This window comes from Nomascus leucogenys, chromosome 10, assembly GCF_006542625.1.
Source record: "Nomascus leucogenys isolate Asia chromosome 10, Asia_NLE_v1, whole genome shotgun sequence".
NCBI lineage: Eukaryota > Metazoa > Chordata > Mammalia > Primates > Hylobatidae > Nomascus > Nomascus leucogenys.
The window spans coordinates 44192553-44219338 of NC_044390.1; the positions used below are offsets into that span (position 1 = coordinate 44192553).

At 46.4% G+C, this 26786-nt stretch overlaps 1 protein-coding gene and 1 long non-coding RNA gene across 2 annotated transcripts; one reads left to right on the forward strand and one right to left on the reverse strand.

Annotated features, from left to right (window-relative positions):
* Positions 1 to 281: 281 nt before the first annotated feature.
* On the reverse strand, positions 282 to 22696 carry NUDT19 (nudix hydrolase 19). Its single transcript, XM_003275053.3, has 3 exons — positions 21392 to 22696; positions 4668 to 4875; positions 282 to 2306 (listed from the first exon to the last, which is right to left on the reverse strand). Exons 1-3 carry the CDS (start codon positions 22103 to 22105, stop codon positions 2101 to 2103), a joined length of 1128 nt encoding a protein of 375 aa, XP_003275101.1. The 5' UTR covers positions 22106 to 22696; the 3' UTR covers positions 282 to 2100.
* LOC115836957 lies at positions 22307 to 26786 on the forward strand. Its single transcript, XR_004031970.1, has 2 exons — positions 22307 to 22703; positions 26612 to 26786. It is a non-coding gene; the product is annotated as an uncharacterized LOC115836957 (long non-coding RNA).

Sequence of the window (26786 nt, forward strand, 5' to 3'; positions counted from 1 at the left end):
TTTACATATTGGAATCATTTATTGAAAAAAAAAGATTTTACCTTAGATTGGGTGTCTCACGCTTGGTCAGGTAATTCTTTGTTGTGGGTGAGACTATGCATTGCAGGCTGTTCAATTGCATCCCTGGCCTCTCCCAACTAGATGGTGGTAGCATACTCCCCCACCCCACCCACTCTGCCCACAGTTTCAACAATCAAAAATGTTTCCAGACATAGCTAAATGTTCCCTAGGGCAAAAGTGCTCAGGCTGAGGACTGCCGCACTAGATATAGTTCTCTAATCTGGATTAAATCATACACATAAACTTTATTCATCATTGTCTTTATGTTATAGTAGGAAAACTAAGGCATTTCATAAAATATGAAATCAATTGTACAATGCATGATACAGTCAAGATCTGGACATGGAATTGGTGTCTTCACTATCATTTCTCACCTTTAATCAATAAATATTATTCCTCTTGAAAGATGATGAAAAATTACTCATATTAAATACAGTAAAAATAAACATCATTAATCAAACACTACATTTCTAACCTCTTTACATTCATTAACAGTGTGGAATACAAACAATGATGGTTTTTGTTATGGCTTTGTGTTTCTTTAAAATGCTAACTAGGCCAGGTGTGGTGGCTCATGCTCAGCACTTTGCGAGGCCGAGGTGGGCAGATCACCTGAGGTCAGAAGTTTGAGACCGGCCTGGCCAACATGGTGAAACCACGTCTCTACTAAAAATACAAAGATTAGCTGGGCGTGGTGGTGGGTGCTTGTAATCCCAGCTACTCGGGAGGCTGAGGCAGAAAAATCGCTTGAATCCGGGAGGCAGAGACTGGAGTGAGCCGAGACTGTGTCATTGTACTCCAGCCTGGGCAACAGAGCAAGACTCTGTCTCAAAAATAAATAAAATAAAATGTTAACTAAAATCGATTTCTAATTTGGGAAACATAATACCATTTGATTTTAAAAAGAATTGTATCTTAATCATTAAGCTAAAGACATAGCAAGAAAACAATGACAAGGTCACTTGAAGGGTATCTCAGCCTACTTTTCATCATCTAATAAGGCACCCCTAAAGTAATTCCAGCAGAAAGTCTCAGAAACTCATTGATCAACCTCCAAAGCACATCAGGGAAGGTGCTAATACGGTGGAGAGCAAGAACAATAAAGCAGCAGAACATGTTATTTAAATTTTTGAGATAATAAAACAATACAGAAGTGGTAACCCTTGTGAAATTATGTTCTTGTTTTGGGTAATGAGATCATTAATACTTTATAAACTTCATACGTGTGGCACACTGTAAGGATTAAAGAATGGAATAAGCAAGAGAGCTCCCTAAAACACTTGATATAAGAAACACCATGCTGGGCACGGTGGCTCACGCCTGTAATCCCATACTTTGGAGGCCAAGGCAGGCGGATCATGAGGTCAGGAGATCGAGACCAGCCTGGCCAACATGGTGAAACCCTGTTTCTACTAAAAATACAAAATTTAGTGGGGCATGGTGGCACATGCCTATAGTCCCAGCTACTCAGGAGACTGAGGCATGAGAATTGCTGGAACCTGGGAGGCGAAGGTTGTAGTGAGCCGAGATTGGGCCACTGCACTCCAGCCTGGGTTCTGGGCAAGAGTGAGACTCTGTCTCAAATAAAAAAAAAAAAAAAAAAAGGCCGGGTGCGGTGGCTCACGCCTATAATCCCAGCACTTTGGGAGGCCAAGGCGGGCAGATCACAAGTTCAAGAGATCGAGACCATCCTGGCTAACATGGTGAAACCCCGTCTCTACTAAAAATACAAAAAAATTTAGCTGGGCATGGTGGCGGGCGCCTGTAGTCCCAGCTACTCAACTCAGGAGGCTGAGGCAGGAGAATGGCATGAACCCGTGAGGCAGAACTTGCAGTGAGCCTATATCATGCCACTGCACTCCAGCCTGGGCGACAGAGCAAGACTCTGTCTCACAAAAAAAAAAAAGAAAAAGAAAAGAAATACTGAATTGCAATAACTTTTATAGGCACAAACTTCCTTAAGTTTCAAGAAAATGAAAGTCAACCCTCATTATTCATGAGGACTTCAAGTAGGCCATTTTACAAACAAGCTTAAGCACCCTACAAATGGCTTTTTCTTACTACAGAGTTCTTAGGATAAACGTGTTTATACTTTGACTGAACAGTCACGTGGATATCATAAAGGTGGCGATTGTATGTCACTATCCGGTGAAATTGCTTGCCTTCCTTCATGATTTCCTCAGTCTTTTTTTCAGTAGACATAAGATTTTCCAAAAAGTCTGAATCTTCTAAATATAGCTCATCACCTGAAAAAGGAAAAAATTGGATTTTATTTTTAAATACAAAATTATTTTTCACCATGGCAGAAGGGATAAAATTTTAATTCCATCGAGTATTATTTTATAAATCACTCCAATATATTAATGACATACAAATCAGTATTTTTATCTGTTTCATATGTTTGGAACTGAGATAGTTGTTAAATCAGTATTTATTTTGATCTATTTAATATGTTTGGAACTGAGATAGTTGTTAATTAACCTAATTCTATGAGCTTACCTTAATTTCTTTATTGTGTTTTTTTTAATCTTTTTTTTTTTTTGAGATGGAGTCTCACTCTGTTGCCCAGGCTAGAGTGCAGTGGCGCAATCTCGGCTCACTGCAACCTCCACCTCCTGGGCTCAAGCAATTCTCATGCCTCAGCCTCCCGAGTAACTGGGATTACAGGTGCCTGCCACCACGCCTGGCTAATTTTGGTATTGTTAGTAGAGACAGGTTTCGCCATGTTTACCAGGCTGGTCTCAAACTCCTGACCTCAAATAATTCACCCACCCCAGCCTCCCAAAGTGCTGGGATTACAGGCGTGAATTACTGCACCTGTCCTCTTTCTTGTGTTTTTAATATCCCCTCACAACGCCCCAGCCAAGAGTTTTCTTTGGGCCCATAAACATCTGTGACTGGTATGTTTCCACTGTGAACTGTAACTATTATACTAGTTCATGACTCTCTTTATTCTATTCAATACTGATATTAAGATTGGCCTTGATATCCATATACTTTTGATGTTTCAAAGTGGGCTGTTCTTATCATCTTCAGGTTTAGAGAAATTACATCAAAACTGCTAAATTTTCCCACTGTAGGTTGAGTAATAAATCTTTTTTTTTTTTTTTTTTTGAGACAGAGTATCGCTCTTGTTGCCCAGGCTGGAGTGCAATGGTGCAATCTCAGCTCACCACAACCTCTGCCTCCTGGGTTCAAGTGATTCTCCTGCCTCAGCCTCCTGAGTAGCTGGGATTACAGGCATGCACCACCACGCCCAGCTAATTTTGTATTATTAGTAGAGACGGGGTTTCTCCATGTTGGTCAGGCTGGTCTCGAACTCTCGCCCTCAGGTGATCCACCTGCCCCAGCCTCCCAAAGTGCTGAGATTACAGGTGTGAGCCACCGTGCCAGGCCTTTTTTTTTTTTTTTTGACAGAGTGTCTCGCTCTGTCACCCAGGTTAGAGTGCAGTGGCATGATCTTGGCTCACTGCAACCTCTACCTCCTGGGTTCAAGTGATTCTCCTGCCTCAGCCTCCTGAGCAGCTGGGATTACGGTGTGTGCCACCATGCCTGGCTAATTTTTTTTTTTTTTGTATTTTCAGTTGAGATAGAGTTAACATTTTATTTTTATTTTCTTCATAATTTCATAATTCATAATTTCAATTGAAATTATGTTCAACTGAAAAAAAAACAAAGTTGGCTGGGTGCAGTGGCTCATGCCTATAATCCCAGAATTTGGGGAGGCTAAGGCGGGCGGATCACCTGAGGTCAGGAGTTCAAGACCAGCCTGGCCAACATGGTGAAACCCTGTCTCCACTAATAATACAAAAAAATTAGCCAGGCGTAGTGGCACATGCCTGTAATTCCAGCTACTCGGGAGGCTGAGGCAGAAGTATCGCTTGAACCCAGGAGGCAAAGGTTGCAGTGAGCCCAGATTGCACTCCAGCCTGGGTGACAAGAGCAAAACTCTGTCTCAAAAAAAAGCTCCCTAATTCAAATTAGATGACAATTTACGAGTTCTCGTAATTCAAACTTAAAATGCAAAAAAGTGAGAAATTGGCCAGGCGCGGTGGCTCATGACTGTAATCCCAGCACTTTGGGAGGCCAAGGCAGGTGGATCACAAGGTCAGGAGTTCAAGACCAGCCTGGCCAAGATGGTGAAACCCCATCTCTACTAAAAAAATATACAAAGATTAGCCGGGCGCAGTGGCGGGCACCTGTAATCCCAGCTTCTCGGGAGGCTGAGGCAGAGAACTGCTTGAACCTGGGAGATGGAGGTTGCAGTGAGCCAAGATCGTGCCACTGCACTCCAGCCTGGGTGACAGAGGGAGACTCTGTCTCAAAAAAAAAAAAAAAAAAAGTGACAAATTATATGAGAAAGACCTTTGTCAATGTCTAGGAAATATATTAATATAAATGTATGTGTATATATATATATGACATTATGCAGAATTTCTGGTTATAATAATATGGATATTTTATAGGCTTTGATCTTACTTAGCTAATACCCTGTAGATTACAAAACACAGACTGTAATTCCTGTCTCTATGTTGGGCAATACTGCCATGCAGCCCAGAGCACTGAATGTGAATACTAACAAAAGCACTGATGCTTCACTGGTTTACCTGGTAAAAGATGGACCATCCCATCAGCAGTTAACAAGATGATCGGCAGCCACCTTTCCAGTCCTTCTAATGCACGACCCAAACAAAATTTGTGCAAGTCAGAGAGAGAGGCAAAGTTTGCAAGTCTTCTCACTTCGTAGAACTGTGGGGGTGGCAACCAAATTTCTTTTGATAAGAAACTTTCAGTTGCCTCTGATGGAGATGACCACTGTGAAAGACAAAGGCAGGGTTTCCTAAGGTTTATGCCATAGACAATGTGAGATTTGAGACAGTCAGACCAGTACCTAAGGTAGAATTGAATGTGTAAAATGAATTCATTAATGCGCCCTGCGAGATCCCTCCAAGACAACATGAAAAGATTCAGTGAAGAAAGCTGGGTTGATCCTCTTAAGAGGTTGCTTATTAGGACACTGATCCTCAGAACTAGTAAATAAACCAGGGCAGACCCCCAAGACTTGACCTGGGAGAGCTGTTCAGCATAAGAGGCGGGAGATGCAGAGAGGGTAAGGTGGTTCTGGTCCTTGCTGAAAGAAGAAAGAGTCCGAAGGGTAAACTCATCACAGTAGATGGAGAATTTGGTGCCTGTTCATTCCTCTGGGAAATGGGTACTTGGCTAGATCCTGAGGATATAATGATGGACACCACAAAGCTCTCCTAGGCCCTATGGGGACTTCAGCAACCAAAATGCTTTGTGATGTGGTGATGTGTGCCACATGGTACAACGGCAGTGAAGCATCAGGAGCAACAGCAGCTTTCAGGAAGTCAACCCGGCATGACTCAGCCTACAGTCGAGAGAGTAATAACTTGGTAGGATTTCAGCCAGGCAGTATTTGCCCGGTAAACTTCAGTGGCTTCATTCTAAAACCTCCTCTCCTTCCTGAGCCTTCTTTCCATAGACATTTAGATAAAAAGAGCTGATTCAATGGATATGGAATAAACTCAAAGGTTGTTCTTTTTTTTTTTTTGAGACGGAGTCTCGCTCTGTCACCTAGGCTGGAGGGCAGTGGCGTGATCTCGGCTCACTGCAAGCTCCACTTCCTGGGTTCACGCCATTCTCCTGCCTCAGCCTCCCGAGTAGCTGGGACTACAGGCGCCCACCACCACGCCCAGCTAATTTTTTGTATTTTCAGTAGAGACGGGTTTCACTGTGTCAGCCAGGATGGTCTCGATCTCCTGACCTCATGATCTACCAGCCCCGGCCTCCCAAAGTGCTGGGATTACAGGCATGATTTTTTTTTTTTTTTTTTGACCTAGTCTTGCTCTGTCGCCCAGGCTGGAGTGCAGTAGCACAATCTCGGCTCACTGCAACCTCTACTTCCCGGGTTCAAGCAATTCTCTGCCTCAGCCTCCCAAGTAGCTGGGACTACAGGCACCCACCACCATCCCGGCTAATTTTTGTATTTTTTTTTTGAGATGGAGTCTCGCTCTGTCGCCCAGGCTGGACTGCAGTGGTGTGATCTCGGCTCACTGCAAGCTCCACCTCCTGGTTTCATGCCATTCTCCTGCCTCAGCCTCCCGAGTAGCTGGGACTACAGGCGCCCACCACCACGCCCGGCTAATTTTTTGTACTTTTAGTAGAGATGGGGTTTCACCGTGTTTGCCAGGATGGTCTCCATCTCCTGACCTTGTGATCCACCCGCCTCGGCCTCCCAAAGTGCTGGGATTACAGGTGTGAGCCACAGCGCCCGACCTAATTTTTCTATCTTTAGTAGAGATGGCATTTCACCATCTTGGCCAGGCTGGTCTTGAAATCCTGACCTCGTGATCCACCCACCTCGGCCTCCCAAAGTGCTGGGATTACAGGTGTGAGCCACCGTGCCTAGCCATAAGGTTGTTCTTTAGTTGGTTTACTAAATATCCACTTATACACCTAGGAGAAACTGATTCTCGCCCCCAAGCCCTGGGATTTGGAATGGATTTCTGCTTTAGATGACTGTAGGTCAAAGGTTTGCAAGCTCGTACATGCTTAAACATTGACTGAGAAGCCTGTGAAGGCTTCACATTCCCAGGGCCCTGGTATGGTACCCAGCAATCTATGAGTTCAGTGAGTCCCCTAATCATTCTGCAGTTGGCCAAAATGGCATTTAAAAAACAGAGCCCTGGGCCTCAAAGGACCACCCAATCTCTCTATGTTATTTCCAAGGCAACCGTATGAGTTCAGTGAAAACAATGAAGACAAAGGGTTAAATTTGGCAGGCATCAACCCACTTAATCCAACCTGTTTAGGTTAGTCCAGACCACAGGTTACAATACCTTATCACTTACTGATTACTTCTTACTAGTAAAGCATTGTATAAAATGCAGTGCTTTCCTGCTGAGTGCAGTGGCTCACGCCTGTAATCACAGCCACCTGGGACGCCACAATGGGCTGTGAGTCCTACCATGGCCAGGGTTACTGCTTAAAGGGAATTCCCAGACTGCAACCCAGGGAGCAAGAGACTAATCAGAGCCTGGGATTTTCACTGACTTGAGACACAGCTTGGATTTTGGGAAGCCCATACAGCAGAATTTGGGAAGCAGCATACAGTAGTCTCCCCTTATGCAAGAGGAATACTTTCCCAGATCCCTAGTGGAGGCATGAAATCAAGGAAGTGCTAAGCCTTATACAAACTATGCTCTTCCTACACATACACACCTATGATAAAGTTTAATTGATGAATTAGGCCCAGTAAGAGATTAACAATAACTTACTATTATTATTATCATTTTGAGATGGAGTCTCCCTTTTGTCACCCAGGCTGGAGTGCAATGGCACGATCTCTGCTCATCGCAAACTCCGCCTCCCGGGTTCAAGCGATTTTCCTGTCTCAGCCTCCCGAGTAGCTGGGATTGCAGGCATGCGCCACCACACCCAGCTAATTTTGTATTTTTAGTAGAGATGGGGTTTATTCCTGTTGGTCAGGCTGGTCTGGTCTCGAACTCCTGACCTCAGGTAATCTGCCTGCCTCGGCCCCCAAGGGGTTGGGATTACAGGCATGAGCCACCATGCTCAGCCAACAATAACTTATAATAAACTAGAACAATGATAACATTTCGTGTAATAAAAGTTGGTGAATGTGGTCTCTCTCTCTCTCTCTCCAAATATCTTAATATTTTCAGACCTTGGTTGACTGAGGGTAACTCAAACCATGGAAAGAGAAACCAAGGATAAAGCTGTACCTGAGAGGAAAGACCTACAGAGTAGAGCTCTAGAAATCTGTGTAGGGTGCACTTGAATCTTTGCTCAACACTTATCTATGTATGCATAAGGTGAAACCACATGAGACCAGGAAAGAATGATGCCTCTTTTTTTTCCTATTATTAGTATTTTACTTTACTCACCATTGTATACGTAAGGAGAGAATGATTTCTGAAGAAAGAACAATTACCTGAGAGCCTTAAGATTAAACTCCCAGAGCTCACCTGGGGCCAAGGATTATTCGAATTTCTTCCAATCACAGTGGAGAGATCATGTTGAACATAAGCAGCACTCAAGTAGACCTTATAAGGGTCACCCATTTAGAAGTGCAGCTAATGGCCAGGTGCAGTGGGTCACGCCTGTAATCCCAGCACTTTGGGAGGCAGAGGTGGGCGGATCACCTGAGGTCAGGAGTTCAAGACCAACCTGGCCAACATGGTGAAACTCTGACTCTACTAAAAATACAAAAATTAGCCAGGCATGGTGGCACGTGCCTGCAATCCGAGCTACTCAGGAGGCTGAGGTATGAGAATCACTTGAACCAAGGAGGTGGAGGTTGCAGTGAGCCAAGACCACGCCACTGCACTCCAGCCTGGGCAGCAGAGTGAGAGTATGTCTCAAAAAAAAAAAAAAAAAGTGCAGCTAAATTAGCTCTAGAATAAAGGCTACTATAGGCCCATGCTAAAATCACTTAAAATCATTAAGGTTTAAAAATTAAACCTCAAGACAATTAACGTAATTTGCAATCACTTGCTAGGAAATGTCCAATACTCTCTTTTTTTTTCTTCCTTTTTTGAGACAGAGTCTCGCTCTGTCACCCAGGCTGGAGTGCAGTGCTGTGATCTCATCTCACTGCAACCTCTGCCTCCTGGGTTCAAGCGATTCTCCTGCTTCAGCCTCCTGAGTAGCTAGAACTATAGGCGCCCGCCACCATGACTGGCTAATTTTTTTGGTATTTTTAGTAGAAACGGGGTTTCCCCATGTTGGCAAGGCTGGTCTTGAACTCCTGACCTCGTGATCCACCCACCTTGGCCTCCCAAAGTGCTGGAGTTAAAGGCATGAGCCATTGTACCCAGCCAAGGTCCAGTACTTTTTTTTTTTTTTTTTGAGATGAAGTCTTGCTCTTGTCCCCCAGGCTGGAGTGCAATGGCGCGATCTCGGCTCACTGCAACCTCTGCCTCCCAGGTTCAACTGATTCTTCTGCCTTGGCCCCCCAAGTAGCTGGGATTACAGGCACCTGCCACCATGCCCAGCTAATTTTTGTATTTTTACTTGAGACGGGGTTTCACCATGTTGGCCAGGCTGGTCTAGAACTCCTGACCTCAGGTGATCTACCCACCTCGGCCTCCCAAAGTGCTGGGATTATAGGCATGAACCACCGTGCCCGGCCCGAAGTCCAATACTGTTTAAAGGAATGTGACAAGATCCAGCACTCAACAACATAAAGTCACAATATCCAACATTCAGTAAAAATTGCAAGACATGATGAAGTGGGAAAACTTCATCCAAAACTAGAAAAAAAGTAAGTCAACAGAAACAGACCCAGAAATTATAGCAAGGATTAAGTTAGCAGAAAAGGGCATTAAAAAACAATGCTGTAAAGATACAAAGGAAAACATCAACATGATGAAAGAAATAAAAAATATTACCTGCAAGAGGCTGGGCACGGTGGCTCACGCCTGTAATCCCAGTACTTTGGGAGGCCAAGGCAGGTGGATCACGAGGTCAGGAGTTCGAGACCAGCCTGACCAACGTGGTGAAACCCCGTCTCTACTAAAAATACAAAAATTAGCTGGGCGTGGTGGCACGTGACTGTAATCCCAGCTACTCAGGGGGCTGAGGCAGGAGAATTGCTTGAATCCGGGAGGCGGAGGTTGCAGTGAGCTGAGATCGCACCATTGCACTCCAGCCTGGGCGGCAGAGCAAGACTCTGTCTAAAAAAAAAAAAAAATTACCTGCAAGAGTGGTAACAGACCTCTCATAAGAAATTTATGCAAACTAGCAAATAAGGCAGCAATATTTTTAGGTACATAAAGAAAAAAACCTATCAACCTAGAATTTTATACCTAGCCAAAGTATCTTTCAAAAACAAAGGCAAAATAGTTATTTTCAAGCAAGCAAAAGTTAGAGTATTCATTGTCATAGGATCTACACTACAAGAAATATTAGAGAAACTTCTTTAGGCAGAAGGATACCAGAGATAGATTTGGAGCTACACAAAGGAATAAAGAGGGCTAAAAATAGTAAATATGTGGCTGGGCATGGTGGCTCATGCCTGTGATCCCAGCACTTTGGGAGGCCCAGCTGGGTGGATCACCTGAGGTCAGGAGTTTGAGACCAGCCTGGCCAACATGGTGAAAACTCGTCTCTACTAAAAATACACAAAGTAGCTGGGCATGGTGGTGGGTGCCTGTAATCCCAGCTACTCGGGAGGCTGAGGCAGGAGAATCACTTGAACCAGAGAGGTGGAGGTTGTGGTGAGCCAAGATCACGCCACTGCACTCCAGCCTAGGTGACACAGTGAAACTCCATCTCAAAAAAAAAAGGCTGGGCACAGTGGCCCACACCTGTGATCTCAGCATTTTGGGAGGCTGAGGCAGGTGGATCACCTGAGGTCAGGAGTTCAAGACCAGCCTGACCAACATGGAGAAACCCCGTCTCTATTAAAAATACAAAATTGGCTGGCCATGGTGGGCACATGCCTGCAATCCCAGCTACCTGGGGGAGGCTGAGGCAGGAGAATCACTTGAACCCGGGAGGCGGAGGTTGTGGTGAGCCGAGATAGCACCATTGCACTGCAGCCTGGGGAACAAGAATGAAACTCCATCTCAATAAAAAAATAGTAAATATGCAGGTAAACATAAGACATTTTTTTCTCATTAAGACTGATGGTCTAGGCTGGGTGTGGTGGCTGATGCCTGTAATCCCAGCACTTTGGGAGGCCGAGGTGGGCGGATTACCTGAGGTTGGGAGTTCGAGAGCAGCCTGAACAACATGGAGAAAACCGTTTCTCCTAAAAATACAAAATTAGCTGGGCGTGGTGGCATATGCCTGTAATCCCAGCTACTGGGGAAGCTGAGGCAGGAGAATCACTTGAATCCGGGAGGTGGAGGGTGTGGTGAGCTGATATTGCACCATTGCATTCCAGCCTGGGCAACAAGAGCGAAACCCCGTCTCAAAAAAAAAAAAAAATTGATGGTCTAAAGCAAAAATAATCAGAGTGTATTGTAGAGTTTATCATAAAAGTCAAATGTATGACAACAATAGCATAAAGGACAGGAGGGAAAAAACAAATATATTGCTGCAAGGTTCTAACTCTATAAACGAAATGAAAAATGTCTATTGCAAATTTTAGAGCAACTACAAAGAGACATAGTTAATAAGTTAATAATGGAAATAAAACAGTCATAAGAAAAACAGTCCAAATAGATGGGAACAAAAAATGAGCAGTAAGACAGTACATGTGAATCTAATCTTATTGACAATAACAAATATAAATAAACACTCCAACTAAAAAGCAAAAGTTTTTATATTGGATAAAAAGCAAGACTATATGCTGCCTACAAGAAACACACTTTTTTTTCTTTTTTGGAGATGGAGTCTCACTCTGTTGCCCAGGCTGGAGTGCAGTGTCATGATCTTGGCTCACTGCTATCTCTGCCTCCTGGGTTCAAGCAATTCTCCTATCTCCACCTGTGTGAGGGTTCAGTCAGGCTGGTGGGAAAAATTTTAGTTATAATAGCCAGAAACCCTCTTGGAAGGCCTGAGAGTTTGCCTAACTTTGGTAACAGATCTGGCTGAAGGCAGCCTAGTCCATTCACCTTTAGTTAAATAAATTAAAGTAGATACAAAGGAATGTGGGGAGTTTATCTAACTCGTTTGTTTACTTATGTGGTCCTAAGACTAACCCTTGATCTACCGCAGGTGCTTAATTGCTTTCTATCTGGGATGTCTGCAAGGTCAATTACCCTCTAGTGGTGTTGACACAAGCCTTTGTCAATTAATCTTTATTGAATAAATGCGAGTCTTGCTGGCTGGTCAAGGCCTAGGTCGCAACTTTTTACAGCACTCTCCTGGGAGTCTGTAAGTAGCCCTGATGCTCAGTCACACTGGCAATGCAGAGTATCTGTATCAGTGCACGTTATTCATCCATCATTGGGTCAGGGTCTGCAGGACAGACCCCCACACACCTGGATAATTTTTGTATTTTTAATATAGATGGGGTTTTGCTATGTTGCTGGGCTGGTCTCAAACTCCTGAACTCAGGTGATCAGGCCTCCTTGGCCTCCCAAAGTGTTGGGATTATAGGTGTAAGCCACTGCACCCAGCCAGAAACACACTTATAATAATAAATACAAAGATAGTTTAAAAGGATAGAAAAATATACTAACATGAATCAAAAGAAAGTCAGAGGCGCTATATTAATATCAAACAGAGTAAACTTCAGATTTCAGAATAAAGATTATAACCAGGAATAATGAAGGATATTTCATAATCATCAAAGAGTTAATCCATGAACTTTTAAAAGTCCTAAATGTGGATACAGTCAGTACCTTACATGGGAGCTTCAAAATACATGAAGCTAAATTTGATAGAACCAAAAGGTGAAAAAGACAACTCCACAATTATTAGTTGAAGATTTCCGCATTCCTCTCTCAGCACCCGATGAAACAAGGAAATGATATAGAAGACTTGCAAGACTGGCCAGGCACAGTGGCTCACGCCTGTGATCTCAGCACTTTGGGAGGCCCAGGCAGGTGGATCACCTGAGGTCAGGAGTTGGCGACCAGCCTGACCAACCCAGTGAAACCCGTCTCTACTAAAAATACAAAAATTAGCTAGGCATGGTGGCAGGCGCCCATAATCCCAGCTGCTTAGGAGACTGAGGAAGGAGAATCGCTTGGACCTGGGAGGTGGAGGTTTCAGTGAGCCAAGATCAGGCCACTGCACTCCAACCTAGGTGACAGGGCAAGACTCCATTTCAAAAAAAAAAACAAAAACCTGCAAGATGCTATGAACAACTCAACCTAATTTTACATTTTTACCAAATACCAACAAACAGCAGAAAACATATTCTTCTTAGGTGCAAAGGGAACATTCACCAAGATAGAACATATTCATGGCCATAAAACAAGTCTCAATAATTTTTTTTTTTTTTTTGAGAAAGGGCTTCACTCTGTTGTCCAGGCTGAAGTGCAGTGGTGTGATCATGGCTCACTGCAGCCTCAACCTCCCAGGCTCAAGGGATCCTCCCACCTCAGCTTCCTCAGTAACAGGAACCACAGGCATGTACCACCATGCCCAGCTAAGTTTTAAAATTTTTTGTAGATATGAGGTCTTAGTATGTTACAGTCCAGGCAGGTCTTGAGTTCTTGAGCTCAATCTATCCTCTGGCCTTCTTCCCCCAAAATGCTGAGATTATAGGTGTCAGTCACTGTACTGGCCAATAAATTTTAAAAGACTGAAACTGGCCAGGCACAGTAGCTTATGCCAATAATCCCCAAGACTTTGGGAGGCTGAAGCTGGATGGTCGCTTGAGGCCAGGAGTTCAAGACCTCCCTGAGCAACATAGTGAGATCCAGTCTCTACAAAAAATAAAACAATTAGCCAAGCGTGGTTGCAGGTGCCTGTGGGTCCAGCTACCCGGGAAGCTGAGACTGGAGAATCACTTGAGCCCAGTGACAGGTGAAGCCAGCTGGACTTCCTGGGTTGAGTGGGGACTTAGAGAACTTTTCTGTCTTGCTAAAGGTTTGTAAATGCACCAATCAGCACTCTGTAAAAATGCACCAATCAGTGCTCTGTGTCTAGCTAAAGGTTTGTAAACACATCAATCAGCACTCTGTAAAAATGCACCAATCAGCACTCTGTGTCTAGCTCAAGGTTTGTAAATGCACCAATTAGCACTCTGTGTCTAGCTAAAGGTTTGTAAATGCACCAATTAGCACTCTGTAAAAACGAGCCAATCAGCACTCTGTAAAATGGACCAATCAGCGCTCTGTAAAATGGACCAATCAGCAGGATGTGGGTGGGGCCAAATAAGGGAATAAAAGCTGGCCACCCGAACCAGCAGCAGCAACCTGCTCGGGTCCCCTTCCATGCTGTGGAAGCTTTGTTCTTTTGCTGTTCACAATAAATCTTGCTGCTGCTCACTCTTTGGGTCTGCATTACCTTTATGAGCTGTAACACTCACCGCGAAGGTCTGCAGCTTCACTCCTGAAGCCAGCGAGACCAAGAACCCACCAGGAGGAACAAACAACTCCAGACACGCCACCTCTAAGAGCTGTAACACTCACTGCAAAGGTCTGCAGCTTCACTCCTGAAGTCAGCGAGACCACGAACCCACTGAAAGAAAGAAACTCTGGACACATCTGAATATCTGAAGGAACAGACTCTGGACACACCATCTTTAAGAACTGTAACACTCACCGCAAGGGTCTGCGGCTTCATTCTTGAAGTCAGCAAAACCACGAACCCACTGGAAGGAACCAATTCCGGACACATTTTGGTGACCACGAAGGGACTATCACCTATTGCCAAGTAGTGAGTGCCTTCGGACCCCTTTTGCTTGCTATTCTGTCCTATTTTTTCCTTAGAATTTGGGGGCTAAATAAAAGCAACTAGTGTGGTTGCTAGACTAAAGACACGCGTGTCAAACTTTCTGGGAAAGGGCTAACAACCCCGGACTCTTCAGAGTTGGGAGTGCCGGTTTGCCTGGAACCAGCTTCTGCTTTTCCTGTACTTCTGGTCTGAGCCGAGGGTTGACAGAGAAGAAAGCCATTCAGCTCCAGGATTCAAACAAGTTGTTTGACCCTGCAGCCATGAGTGGAACTCTGAAAGTCATGTCGCCCAAGTGAGACTCACCCATCTATCCTATCTATCCTGACCCTTGCCTCCTGGGTCCTAATGCCTGTCAGACAAACTTCCTCTCGCCTTTCTTCAAGGCTAGTCTGACTTCTAAAAACCACTCCGTCTCTGGTGCTTTTCTAGTTTCTCCTGTAAGAATGATTTCTAGTATAAACTTCAGGACTCTTACCTTCTTTAGACACCTGGGCTTACCAATCAGAAAGACATAATTTTTGCTCAAAGCCCCGTTGTAGGGGGGGACTATCTGGAATTTTAGAATCCCTCCTCAGATAAGTAGGCCTAACAAAAGATATTCCTGAAGCTAGGATATTGGGAGCCTCAGAAATTGTATCCTTCCTATTCATATAAGTGGGGACAAAAGGCTTCACTCCTTCAACTCTGGAGATCTCTTCTCTCCCTCAGGGTATGGCCCTCCACTTCATTTTGGGGGCATAACATCCTTATAGGACATGGGTAAGGTCCCAATACTAACAAGAGAATGCTTAGGACTCTAACAGGTTTCCGAGAATGCGTCAGTAAGGGCCACTAAATCCAATTTTTCTTGGTCCTCTTTGTGGTCTAGGAGGACGGGCAAGGGTGCAGGTTTTCGAGAATGTGTTGGAAAGGCCACTAAATCCGAACTTCCTCATTCTTCCTTGTGGTCTAGGAGAACTAGTGTTTCTGCTGCTGTGTCAGTGAGCACAACTATTCTGATCAGCAGGGTCCAGGGACTGTTGTGGGTTCTTGGGCAGGGGTTGTTTCTGCTGCTGCGTCGGTGAGCACAACTATTCTGATCAGCAGGGTCCGGGGACTGTTGCAGGTTCTTGGGCAAGAGGTGTTTCTGCTGCTGCACTGGTGAGTGCAACTATTCCAATCAGCAGGGTCCAGGGACCGTTGTGGGTTCTTGGGCAGGGGGAGAAACAAACAAACCAAAACTGCAGGCAGTTTTGTCTTTCAGATGGGAAACACTCAGGCATCAACAGGCTTACCCTTGAAATGTATCCTAAGCCATTGGGACCAATTTGACCCACAAACCCTGAAAAAGAGGTGGCTCATTTTTTTCTACACTACAGCCTGGCCCCAATATTCTCTCTCTGATGGGGAAAAATGGCCACCTGAGGGAAGTATAAACTACAATAGTAGCCTGCAGCCTGACCTTTTCTGTAAGAGGGAAGGCAAATGGAGTGAAATACCTTATGTCCAAGCTTTCTTTTCATTGAAGGAGAATACGCAACTATGCAAAGCTTGCAATTTACATCCCACAGGAGGACCTCTCAGCTTATCCCCATATCCTAGCCTCCCTATAGCTCCCCTTCCTATTAATGGTAAGCCTCCTCTAATCTCCCCCACCCAGAAGGAAACAAGCAAAGAAATCTCCAAAGGACCACAAAAACCCCCAGGCTATAGGTTATGTCCCCTTCAAGCTGTAGGGGGAGAGGAATTTGGCCCAACCTGGGTACATGTCCCCTTCTTCCTCTCTGATTTTAAGCAAATCAAGGCAGACCTTGGGAAGCTTTCAGATGATCCTGATAGGTATACAGATGTCCTACAGGGTCTAGGGCAAACCTTCAATCTCACTTGGAGAGATGTCATGCTAGTGTTAGATCAAACCCTGGCCTTTAATGAAAAGAATGCGGCTTTAGCTGCAGCCAAAGAGTTTGGAGATACCTGGTATCTCAGTCCAGTAAGTGATAGAATGACAGCTGAAGAAAGTGATAAATTCCTTACCAGTCAGCAAGCCGTATGTCAGCAAGTCAGTATGGATCCCCACTGGGACCTCGACTCAGATCATGGGGACTGGAGTTGTAAACATCTGCTGACTTGTGTTCTAGAAGGACTAAGGAGAATTAGGAAAAAGCCCATGAATTATTCAATGATGTCCACCATAACTCAGGGAAAGGAAGAAAATGCTTCTGCCTTCCTCGAGCAGCTACAGGAGGCCTTAATATACTCCCCTGTCACCCGACTCATTTGAAGGTCAATTGATCCTAAAAGATAAATTTATTACCCAATCAGCCGTGGATATCAGGAGAAAGCTCCAAAAGTGAGCCCTGGGCCCTGAACAAACTCTAGAAGCATTATTAAACCTGGCAACCTCAGCGTTCTATAAAGGGATCAAGATGGACAGGCCCAAAAGGAAAAGTGAGATCAGAGAAAGGCTGCAGACTTAGACATGGCCCTCTTGGGGGTTCAGAGGGGACAGAAAATGGAGCAGGCCAATCACCCGGTAGGGCTTGTTATCAGTGTGGTTTACAAGGACACTTTTTAAAAAAAAGATTGTCCTATGAGAAACAAGCTGCCCCCTCGCCCAGGTCCACTATGCCAAGGCAATCACTGATAGGCACACTGCCCCAGAGGACAAAGGTTCTCTGGGACAGAAGCCACCAACCAGATGATGCAACAAGACTGAGGGTGCCCGGGGCAAGCACCAGCTCATGTCATCACTCTCACTGAGTCCCGGGTACGTATAACCATTGAGGGCCAGGAAATTGACTTCCTCCTGGACACTGGCGCAGCTTTCTCAGCATTAATCTCCTGTCCTGGAGCTGTCCTCAAGGTCCGTTACCATCCAAGGAATCCTGGGACAGGCTGTAACCAGGTATTTCTCCCACCTCCTCAGTTGTAATTGGGAGACTTTGCTCTTTTCACATGCCTTTCTTGTTATGCCTGAAAGTCCCACACCCTTATTAGGGAGGGATATAGTAGCCCAAACTGGAACTATTACCTATATGAATACGAGGAACAAGTTACCCATTTGTCCCCTGCTTGAGGAGGGAATCAACCCTGAAGTCTGGGCATTGGAAGGAACAAACTCAAGCTCCAGCCTTAAGCCTTCCCACAGGACGAAAGTTTTCTTTAAATGTCACAGAGAGAGCAGGAATAGCTCTTGGGTTCCTTACTCAGACTCATGGGACAATCCCACAACCAGTGGCATATCTAAGCAAGGAAACTGATATAGTAGCAAAAGGCTAGCCTCACTGTTTATGGGTAGTTGTGGCGGTGGCTGTCTTAGTGTCAGAGGCTATCAAAATAATACAAGGAAAGGATCTCACTGTCTGGACTACTCATGATGTAAATGGCAAACTAGGTGCCAAAGGAAGTTTATGGCTATCAGACAACCACCTGCTTAGATACCAGGCACTACTCCTTGAGGGACCAGTGCTTCAAGTGCATACATGTGTGGCCCTCCGCCCTGCTGCTTTTCTCCCAGAGGATGGGGAGCCAGTCAAGCATGGCTGCCAACAGGTTGTAGTCCAGACTTATGCCGCCCGAGAGGATCTCTTAGAAGTCCCCTTAGCTAATCCTGACCTTAACCTATATACCATTGGAAGTTCATTTGTGGAAAACGGGATACAAAGGGCAGGTTATGCCATAGCTAGCGATGTAACCGTACTTGAAAGTAAACCTCTTCCCCCAGGGACCAGCACCCAGTTAAGAGAACTAGTGGCACTTACCCAGGCCTTAGAACTGGGAAAGGAAAAAAGAATAAATGTGTATACAGATAGCAAGTATGCTTATCTAATCCTACATGCCCATGCTGCAATATGTAAAGAAAGGGAGTTCCTAACCTCCGGGGGAACCCCCATTAAATACCACAAGGAAATCATAGAGTTATTGCACTCAGTGCAAAAACCCAAGGAGGTGGCAGTCTTACACTGCCGAAGCCATCAAAAAGGGGAAGGAGAAGGGAGAACAGCAGCATAAGCGGCTGGCAGAGGCAGGGAAAGACCAGCAGAGAGAAAGAGAGAGAAAAAGTCAAAGACAGAAGGAAAGAGAGGAAGAGACAGACAGAAAGTCAAAGAGAGAAAGAAAGAGAGGAAGAGACAAAGCAGTCAGAGAGAAAGAAATAGAAGTAGTAAAGAAAAGTGTACCCTATTCCTTTAAAAGACAGGATAAATTTAAAACCTATAATTCACGCCTGTAATCCCAGCACTTTGGGAGGCCAAGGCGGGCGGATCACGAGGTCAGGAGTTCGAGACCAACTTGGCCAACATGGTGAAACCCCGTCTCTACTAAAAATACAAAAATTAGCCAGGTGTGGTGGCGGGGACCTGTAATTCCAGCTACTCGGGAGGCTGAGGCAGGAGAACTGCTTGAACCCGGGAGGCAGAGGTTGCAGTGAGCCTAGATTGCGCCACTGCACTCCAGCCTGGGTGACAGGGCAAGACTCCGTCTCCAAAAAAATAAAAATAAAAAATAAAACCTACAATTGATAATTAAAGGTCCTCTCTGTAACCCTATAACACTCCAATACACCTTGCTGTCAGTGTAAACAAGGGCATAGCCTGAAAGCACTGAGGCCACTGACAACCCGTAGCCTTCCTATCAAAAATCCTTAACCCAGCAAGTTTCCTAATGGGGGATCTAAATCTGAAGGTCTGACCAGACATAGGAGGAATTCCCTTCAGGACAGGATGATAGATGTTTCCTCCTGGGCGATTAAGGAAAAAGACACAATGGGTATTCAGTACGTGATAAGGAAACTCTTATAGAAGCAGAGTTAGGAAAATTGCCTAATAATTGGTCTGCTCAAACATGCAAGCTATTTGCACTCAGCCAAACCTTAAAGTACTTACAGAATCAGGAAGGAGCCATCTATACCAATTTTAAGTTAATATGGACTGAATGAGGTCTTATTAATAGCAAAGAATAACTGAAACCCCAAACTTAAGGTTTTCAACAAAAGTAAAGTTTGCTAAAAGTTAACAGTGTAACATATATTATCCTAACTTCTAATCTTATGGATATCAGACCCTATCAGTGCCTCTCAAAGCTCAAGTCTGTCAGCACAGGGCCATACAACTAACACCCCTACTTATAGGGCTAGAAATGGCCACTGCTACAGGAACCGGAATAGCCAGTTTATCTACTTCATTATCTTACTACCACACACTCTCAAAGGATTTCTCAGACAGTTTGCAAGAAATAACAAAATCTATCCAGTAAAGATAATAACTACAATCCCAAATAGACTCTTTGGCAGCAGTGACTCTCCAAAACACCCGAGGCCTAGACCTCCTCACTACAGAGAAAGGAGAACTTTGCACCTTAGGGGAAGAGTGTTGTTTTTACACTAACAAGTCAGGGATAGTGTGAGATGCCGCCCGGCATTTATAGGAAAAGGCTTCTGAAATCAGACAATGCCTTTCAAACTCTTACACCAACCTCTGGAGTTGGGCAACATGGCTTCTCCCCTTTCTACATCCTGTGACAGCCTTTTTACTATTACTTGCCTTCAGGCCCTGTATTTTTAACCTCCTTGTCAAATTTGCTTCCTCTAGAATCAAGGCCATCAAACTACCGATGGTCTTACAAGTGGAAACCCAAATGAGCTCAACTAACAACTTCTACCGAGGACCCCCTGGACTGACCCACTGGCCCTTTCACTGGCCTAGAGAGTTCCCCTCTGGAGGACACTACAACTGCAGGGCCCCTTCTTTGCCCCTGTCCAGCAGGAAGTAGCTACAGCAGTCATCGCCCAATTCCCAACAGCAGTTGGAGTGTCCTGTTTAGAGGTGGGATTCAGAGGTGAAGCCAGCTGGACTTCCTGGGTCCAGTGGGGACTTGGAGAACTTTTCTGTCTAGCTAAAGGTTTGTAAATGCACCAATCAGCACTCTGTAAAAATGCACCAATCAGCACTCTGTGTCTAGCTAAAGGTTTATAAATGCACCAATCAGCACTCAGTAAAAACACACCAATCAGCGCTCTGTCTAGCTAAAGATTTGTAAACACACCAATCAGCACTCTGTAAAATGGACCAATCAGCGCTCTGTAAAATGGAGCAATCAGCAGGACATGGTGGGGGCCAAATAAGGGAATAAAAGCTGGCCACCCGAGCCACCAGCAGCCAACCGGCTCTGGTCCCCTTTGGCTGTGGGAAGTTTTTTTGCTCTTTGCAATAAATCTTGCTGCTGCTCACTCCTTGGGTCTGTACTACCTTTATGAGCTGTAACACTGACCGCAAAGGTCTGCAGCTTCACTCCTGAAGCCAGCGAGACCACAAACCCACCAAGAGGAACAAACAACTCCGGACACACCACCTTTAAGAGCTGTAACACTCACTGCGAAGGTCTGCGGCTTCACTGCTGAAGTCAGCAAGACCACGAACCCACCAGAGGGAAGAAACTCCGGACACATCTGAACATCTGAAGGAAGAAACTGGACACACCATCTTTAAGAACTGTTACACTCACCGCAAGAGTCCGCGGCTTTATTCTTAAAGTCAGCGAGACCAAGAACCCACCGGAAGGAACCAATTCTGGACACACCAGGAGCTGGAGATGAGCCTGGGTGTGCAACACAAAGAGACAAGACCCCCATCCGTACCAAAAATAAATAAAAATAGGAAGACTGGAATCATATTAAGTCTGTTCTCCAAGAAAACCAAATTAAATGGCTGTGGAGATGAACTATGTCTACACATGTACCAGTGCTTACACAGTGGCCACGCTGGAGGAACCACGTGGAGAAAGACAGGCTCCAGGCCTTGAGACCCCAAAGCCTAGGAAAGCAGAGAGCGCTTCACCAAGAGCATGGCTTTGGTCTACAGGAGTGAGGGCTTCCTGCCCGTCTAAGCATTCCTTGCAGATTAATCTCTCTGGGCTCGGCCTATGCTGGGGTCCCTGAGGGGCCTGGGCCGCTGGGAGGGGTCCTCCCTCTCACGTCCCTGCGGTCCCCAGCAAGGCCATGAGCAGGCCCTACCTGGTAGCCCACCACCTCCGCCAAGTCGGGGTAGACGGGCGGCGGCTCCCGCAGGCAGCACAGGAAGAAGGCCGTTTCGAAGCGACGAGTGGTGCCGCGCAAGAAAGGGGTGAGCCAGGCGCTCCAGTTGTGCAGCGCCCAGATGTCGGGTGTGCAGTCGAGGTGGGCGCACAGCCGCAGGAAGTGGCGCGGGTCCCGGCGCACGCGGGCGCGCCAGGCGGCCAGGCCCGGCGGCGGCTCCAGGGCGAGGCCGGGCCCAGGTGCTGGGCCTGGTGGGGAAGTCCTGGGCCGCAGTAGCAGCACGCCCGCCTCCTCGAAGGCCTCCCGCACGGCGCAGATGCGGAAGGCTACGTCCTCAGGCAGCGTCCCAGTGTTGTCGGCATTGTGGTCATCGGTGTCGGGCAGCGACGGGAAAGCGGCACGGCTGAATGGCGCCGGGCCCAGGCCGAAGCGCGGCGGCCTGTAGTACGGCGCGAAGAGGCCCAGCCAGTCCGCCGAGCGGTCGGCGGCATCCAGCACTCCGCCCGGGAAGACGTGCGCGCCTGGCATGAAGCCTTGGTGCGGGGAGCGCTGCAGCAGCAGCAGCCGGAAGCCCTCGGCGGGCGGCGGGCGCGACGGCGGGGTGGCGGTCTCCGGGTGCGTCCAGCCAGACGCCAGGACGATGCTGGCCGCCCGCCGCCAGCGGCTGGGGCCCGGCCGCAGGGAGCTGCTCATGGCGCGCAGCTTCCCGAATCCGATTCTGGCGCAGCCGGAGCTCTTTGGCAGGTGGCCCGGCCCTGCAGGGACCCCAGCACCTCCGGGGGCCTCGCGGGGATTGAGGACCAGCGTCCGGTGCTGGGTGAACCTGGGCGTTTGGTCGGCACCGGCGCCTGCCTGTGGGAGGGGCACCCGAGCTGGCACCGCCTCCAGTACACTGGGGCCCAGCTAGGGAACTCTCGTGGGACAATGGGTGTCACGGCAGCCAGCGACCGTTTGTCATTCACAGCTGCCTGAAAGGAGGACCGCAGTATTCCCAGGCAGGAAGCTTGGACCAAGAGCGGGACTGCTTAAGGGCGCATATGACTTGTCATGGTAAAAAACAAGCTGCAAACCCAGGCCTGATGACATCCACCGCACTAAAAGCTCAGGACTAGGACTTTCTCCTTTAAACAAGGATCCACATGTGGGTGTTTCCTGTGGAAGAGGGAGAGAGGACATTCGAAGGGCAAAAGTCTGACCTTTGCAAGCACACGTGAACCACACCAATGAGAAATGAATGGATGAGCCAGTTGCCAAATTATAAATTTCCTGCTGCACAGCTTGAATGTGAAAGGTACTCCCAGAGTAATTTCTCTCGTGTTCTGGTTACCTTTTATTGTCGGGGCGCCTGGGGACGGCCTTAGGTGTCTTAGGACATTTGATGAGTTCCACTTTGATGGGAGATGTTTAATCTGGGCCTCCACATGGAGATTTCTCTCCACCTTTTTAGTGACTAGAAGACTCCCACCTCCAATAGGAGGATTATGATCTTTTGAGAAGCCTGTGTAAATTTGAGTTTTCTCTTTTATAACTCCTTATCAGTCAGCGACAGCTTCTCCCATAATTGCTATTATAATTGGATCACACATTTGTTATGTTTTTGGATGAATACACTATACCCCTGCCAACCCTTACAAACCATCATTTTAATGTGGGTTATTTCCTGGGTAGAATCCACAGATGATATTGTCAATATTTAGGGTTTTTGTTTGTTTGTTTGAAGAGACCTGGTCTCTGGCCGGGCGCTGTGGCTTACACCTGTAATCCCAGCACTTTGGGAGGCCAAGGTGGTCGGATCACCTGAGGCCAGGACTTTGAGACCAGCGTGGCCAACATGACAAAACCCGTCTCTACTAAAAATACAAAAATTAGTTGAGTGTGGTGGCCCGCGGCTATAGTTGCAGCTACTCAGGAGGCTGAGGCAGGAGAATCACTTGAATCTGGGCGGAGGTTGCAGTGAGCCAAGATCGTGCCACTGCATTCCAGCATGGGTGACAGCGCGAGACTCTGTCTCAAAAAAATAAATAAATAAAATAAAAATACAGAGCAAGGGAGAGAAAGGAAATAAGGCATTCAGGTGATTAAAGTAACATGTCTTCAATACTAGGAGTAATGATAATCCTAGGGGATAATAATATTAGTAGTTACTGAGTACACTGTGTTTGAGGCACTAGGAACTTTGTAAGTATAGTATCAGTTGTGTAATTCTTTTTTTTTTTTTGAGACGGAGTCTCGCTCTGTCGCCCAGGCTGGAGTGCGGTGGCGCGATCTCAGCTCACTGCAAGCTCTGCCTCCCAGGTTCACGCCATTCTCCTGCCTCAGCCTCTCCGAGTAGCTGGGACTACAGGCGCCCGCCACCACGCCCGGCTAATTTTTTGTATTTTTAGTAGAGACGGGGTTTCACCGTGGTCTCGATATCCTGACCTCACGATCCACCCGCCTCGGCCTCCCAAAGTGCTGGGATTACATGCGTGAGCCACCGCACCCGGCCAGTTGTGTAATTCTTACAAAACCCCATGAAGTGGAAACAGTTATCACTATTTTACAGATGACTAACCATTTATGGAGGAATTAAGGGTCTTAAGAACATACTACTCCCTTTGCTATAAAATAACACCATGCTTTTGTGGGTGAATGTGTGTGTTTCAACATCAGCTGGTTTTCACAGAAGCTGGTTACTCATGAGTGAGATGACCAAGTCCTGGTCCTGGGTGCATAGCAAAACAACAGAAACTGAACCTTTTATTTTATTTTATTTTATTTTTTTGAGAGGGAGTCTGGCTCTCTCACCAGGCTGGAGTGCAGTGGTGCGATGTCGGCTTACTGCAATATCTGTCTCTCGGGTTCAAGCAATTCTCCTGCCTCAGCCTCTGGAGTAGCTGGGATTGCAGGCGCGTGCTACCACGCCTGACTAATTTTTGTATTTTTAGTAGAGACAAGGTTTCATCATGTTGGTGAGGCTGGTCTCGAACTCCTGACCTCAAGTGATTTGCCTACCTCAGCCTCCCAAAGTGCTGGGATTACAGGTGTGAGCCACCACACCTGGCAGAAACTGGACCTTAACCAACACAGAACAGTGTCCAAAATGTGCACACTGCCATGACTGTCTTACTTGGGGCTCTGAGATGACACAATTACAGTTTATGGATCCAGAGATCATGTCATATAAACTCAGTTATCTGAACTGTAGCCAAGAAACAGTACAGAAGCAAACAACTATCCATGAGCATTCAAAGAGATACAGATATCATATTCATATCTAAAGTGCTCTGCTCACAGGACAAATTAATTTGTGGATATGTTATTTACCTAATGCTGTTAACAAATTAGTCAAAGATTTGGTGGCTTAAATCAATAAACACTTATTGTCCAGGCATGGTGGGTAATGTCTGTAACCCTAACACTTTGGGAGGGCGAGGCGGGAGGATAACTTGAGGCCAGGAATTCAAGACCAGCCTGGGAAACACAGCGAGACCCCGCCTCTTAAAAGAAAATTAGCGGCCAGGCGCGGTGGCTCACGCCTGTAATCCCAGCACCTTGGGAGGCCGAGGCGAGCAGATCACAGGTCAGGAGATCGAGACCATCCTGGCTAACACGGTGAAACCCCATCTCTACTAAAAATACAAAAAAATTAGCTGGGCGTGGTGGCAGGTGCCTGTAATCCCAGCTACTCGGGAGGGTGAGGCAGGAGAATCGCTTGAATCCAGAAGGCAGAGGTTGCAGTGAGCTGAGATAGTGCTACTGCACTGCAGCCTGGGTGAGAGAGCAAGACTCTGTCTCAAAATCAAAAGCAAAACAAAACAAAAAACAATGGACATTGATTATCCCACCATTTCTGTTGATCAGGGCTTAGGGACCACCTCCATGTGGTGATCCTAACTTAGTATCTCACATGAGGTTGTGATCAGCATGTCAGCCAGGGCTTGTCCAGCACTGGGAGATCCACTTCCTCAATGGCTCACTCACATGGCTGTTGGCAGGCAGCCTAGTTCCTTATCGCATGGATCTTTCCGTAAGGTTGCTTCAATGTCTTCAGGACTTGGTAGGTAAACTTCTCCCAGAAAGAATGATCTATGAGAGAGGAAGAAGCCATGATGCCTTTTATGACTTAGCCTCAAAAGTTACACTTCAGGCTGGGCACAGTGGCTCACACCTGGCAATCCCAGCACTTTGGGAGGCCAAGATGGGTGGATTGCCTGAGGTCAGGAGTTTGAGCCCAGCCTGGTCAACAGGGTGAAACCCCATCTCTACTAAAAATACAAAAATTAGCTTGGTATGGTGATGCAGAAGAATTGCTTGAACCCAGGCGGCAGAGGTTGCAGTGAGCCAAGATCATGCCACTGTACTCCATCCTGGGCGACAGACTTAGACTATGTCTCAAAAAAAAAAAAAAAGATAAAAGAAAGAAAGCCTTCTTTAAAATCATTCTGAGAAGTTATTTTTAGGTGGTTATTCATTTTTTTTTTGAGACAGGGTCTCACTCTGTGGCCCAGATGCAGTGATGCTATCACAGCAGACCAGAGTCTAGACACCCCCAGGCTCAAGTGGTCCTCCCACTTCAGCCTCCTGAGTAGCTGGGACTACAGCACCACAACGGGCTAATTTTTGTATGCTTTGTAGAGATAAGGTTTTGCTTTGTTGCCCAGGCTGGTGCTGAACTCCTGGGCTCAACCATCCACTTGCCTCGGCCTTGCAAAGTGCTGGAATTACAGACATGAGCCAATGCAGCAACATGAGCCTTTATTTTTATTTTATGTTTTTGAGGAGTCTTGCTCCTGTTACCCAGGATAGAGTGCAGTGGCATGATCTTGGCTCACTGCAACCTCCGCCTCCTGGGTTCAAGCAATTCTCCTGCCTCAGACTCCCAAGTAGCTAGGATTACAGGCACCTGCCACCACATCTGGCTAATTTTTGTATTTCTAGTAGAGACAGGGTTTCACCATCTTGGCCAGGCTGGTCTTGAACTCCTGACCTCATGTGATCCACCCGTGTTGGCCTCCCAAAGTGCTGGGATTACAGGCCTCAGGCACTGTGCCTGGCATTTTTTTTTTTTTTTTTTTTTTTTTTGAGACAGGGTCTCACTCACTCTGTCACCCCAGGCTGGAGTGCAGTGGCATGATCTTGGGGAAGGCTGGTCACCCCACCCTAATCTTATTATGCAAATGGGCATTTGATTGGTGTCATCTTGTCTGCTTCTTACAGTACACGTGGCCGACAAAGAGAAGGGAAGATGGAGCCGCCATCTTCAACAGGAGTGGCACAACTGTCGGATCTATGTCTGCAGCTGGATTTTACAGGCTGCTTGTTAGAAAGGAAAACTTTACGGAGGACTTCCGTGCCCTCACTATCTGCCTAAGTAAATTCCTCTTAACTCCTG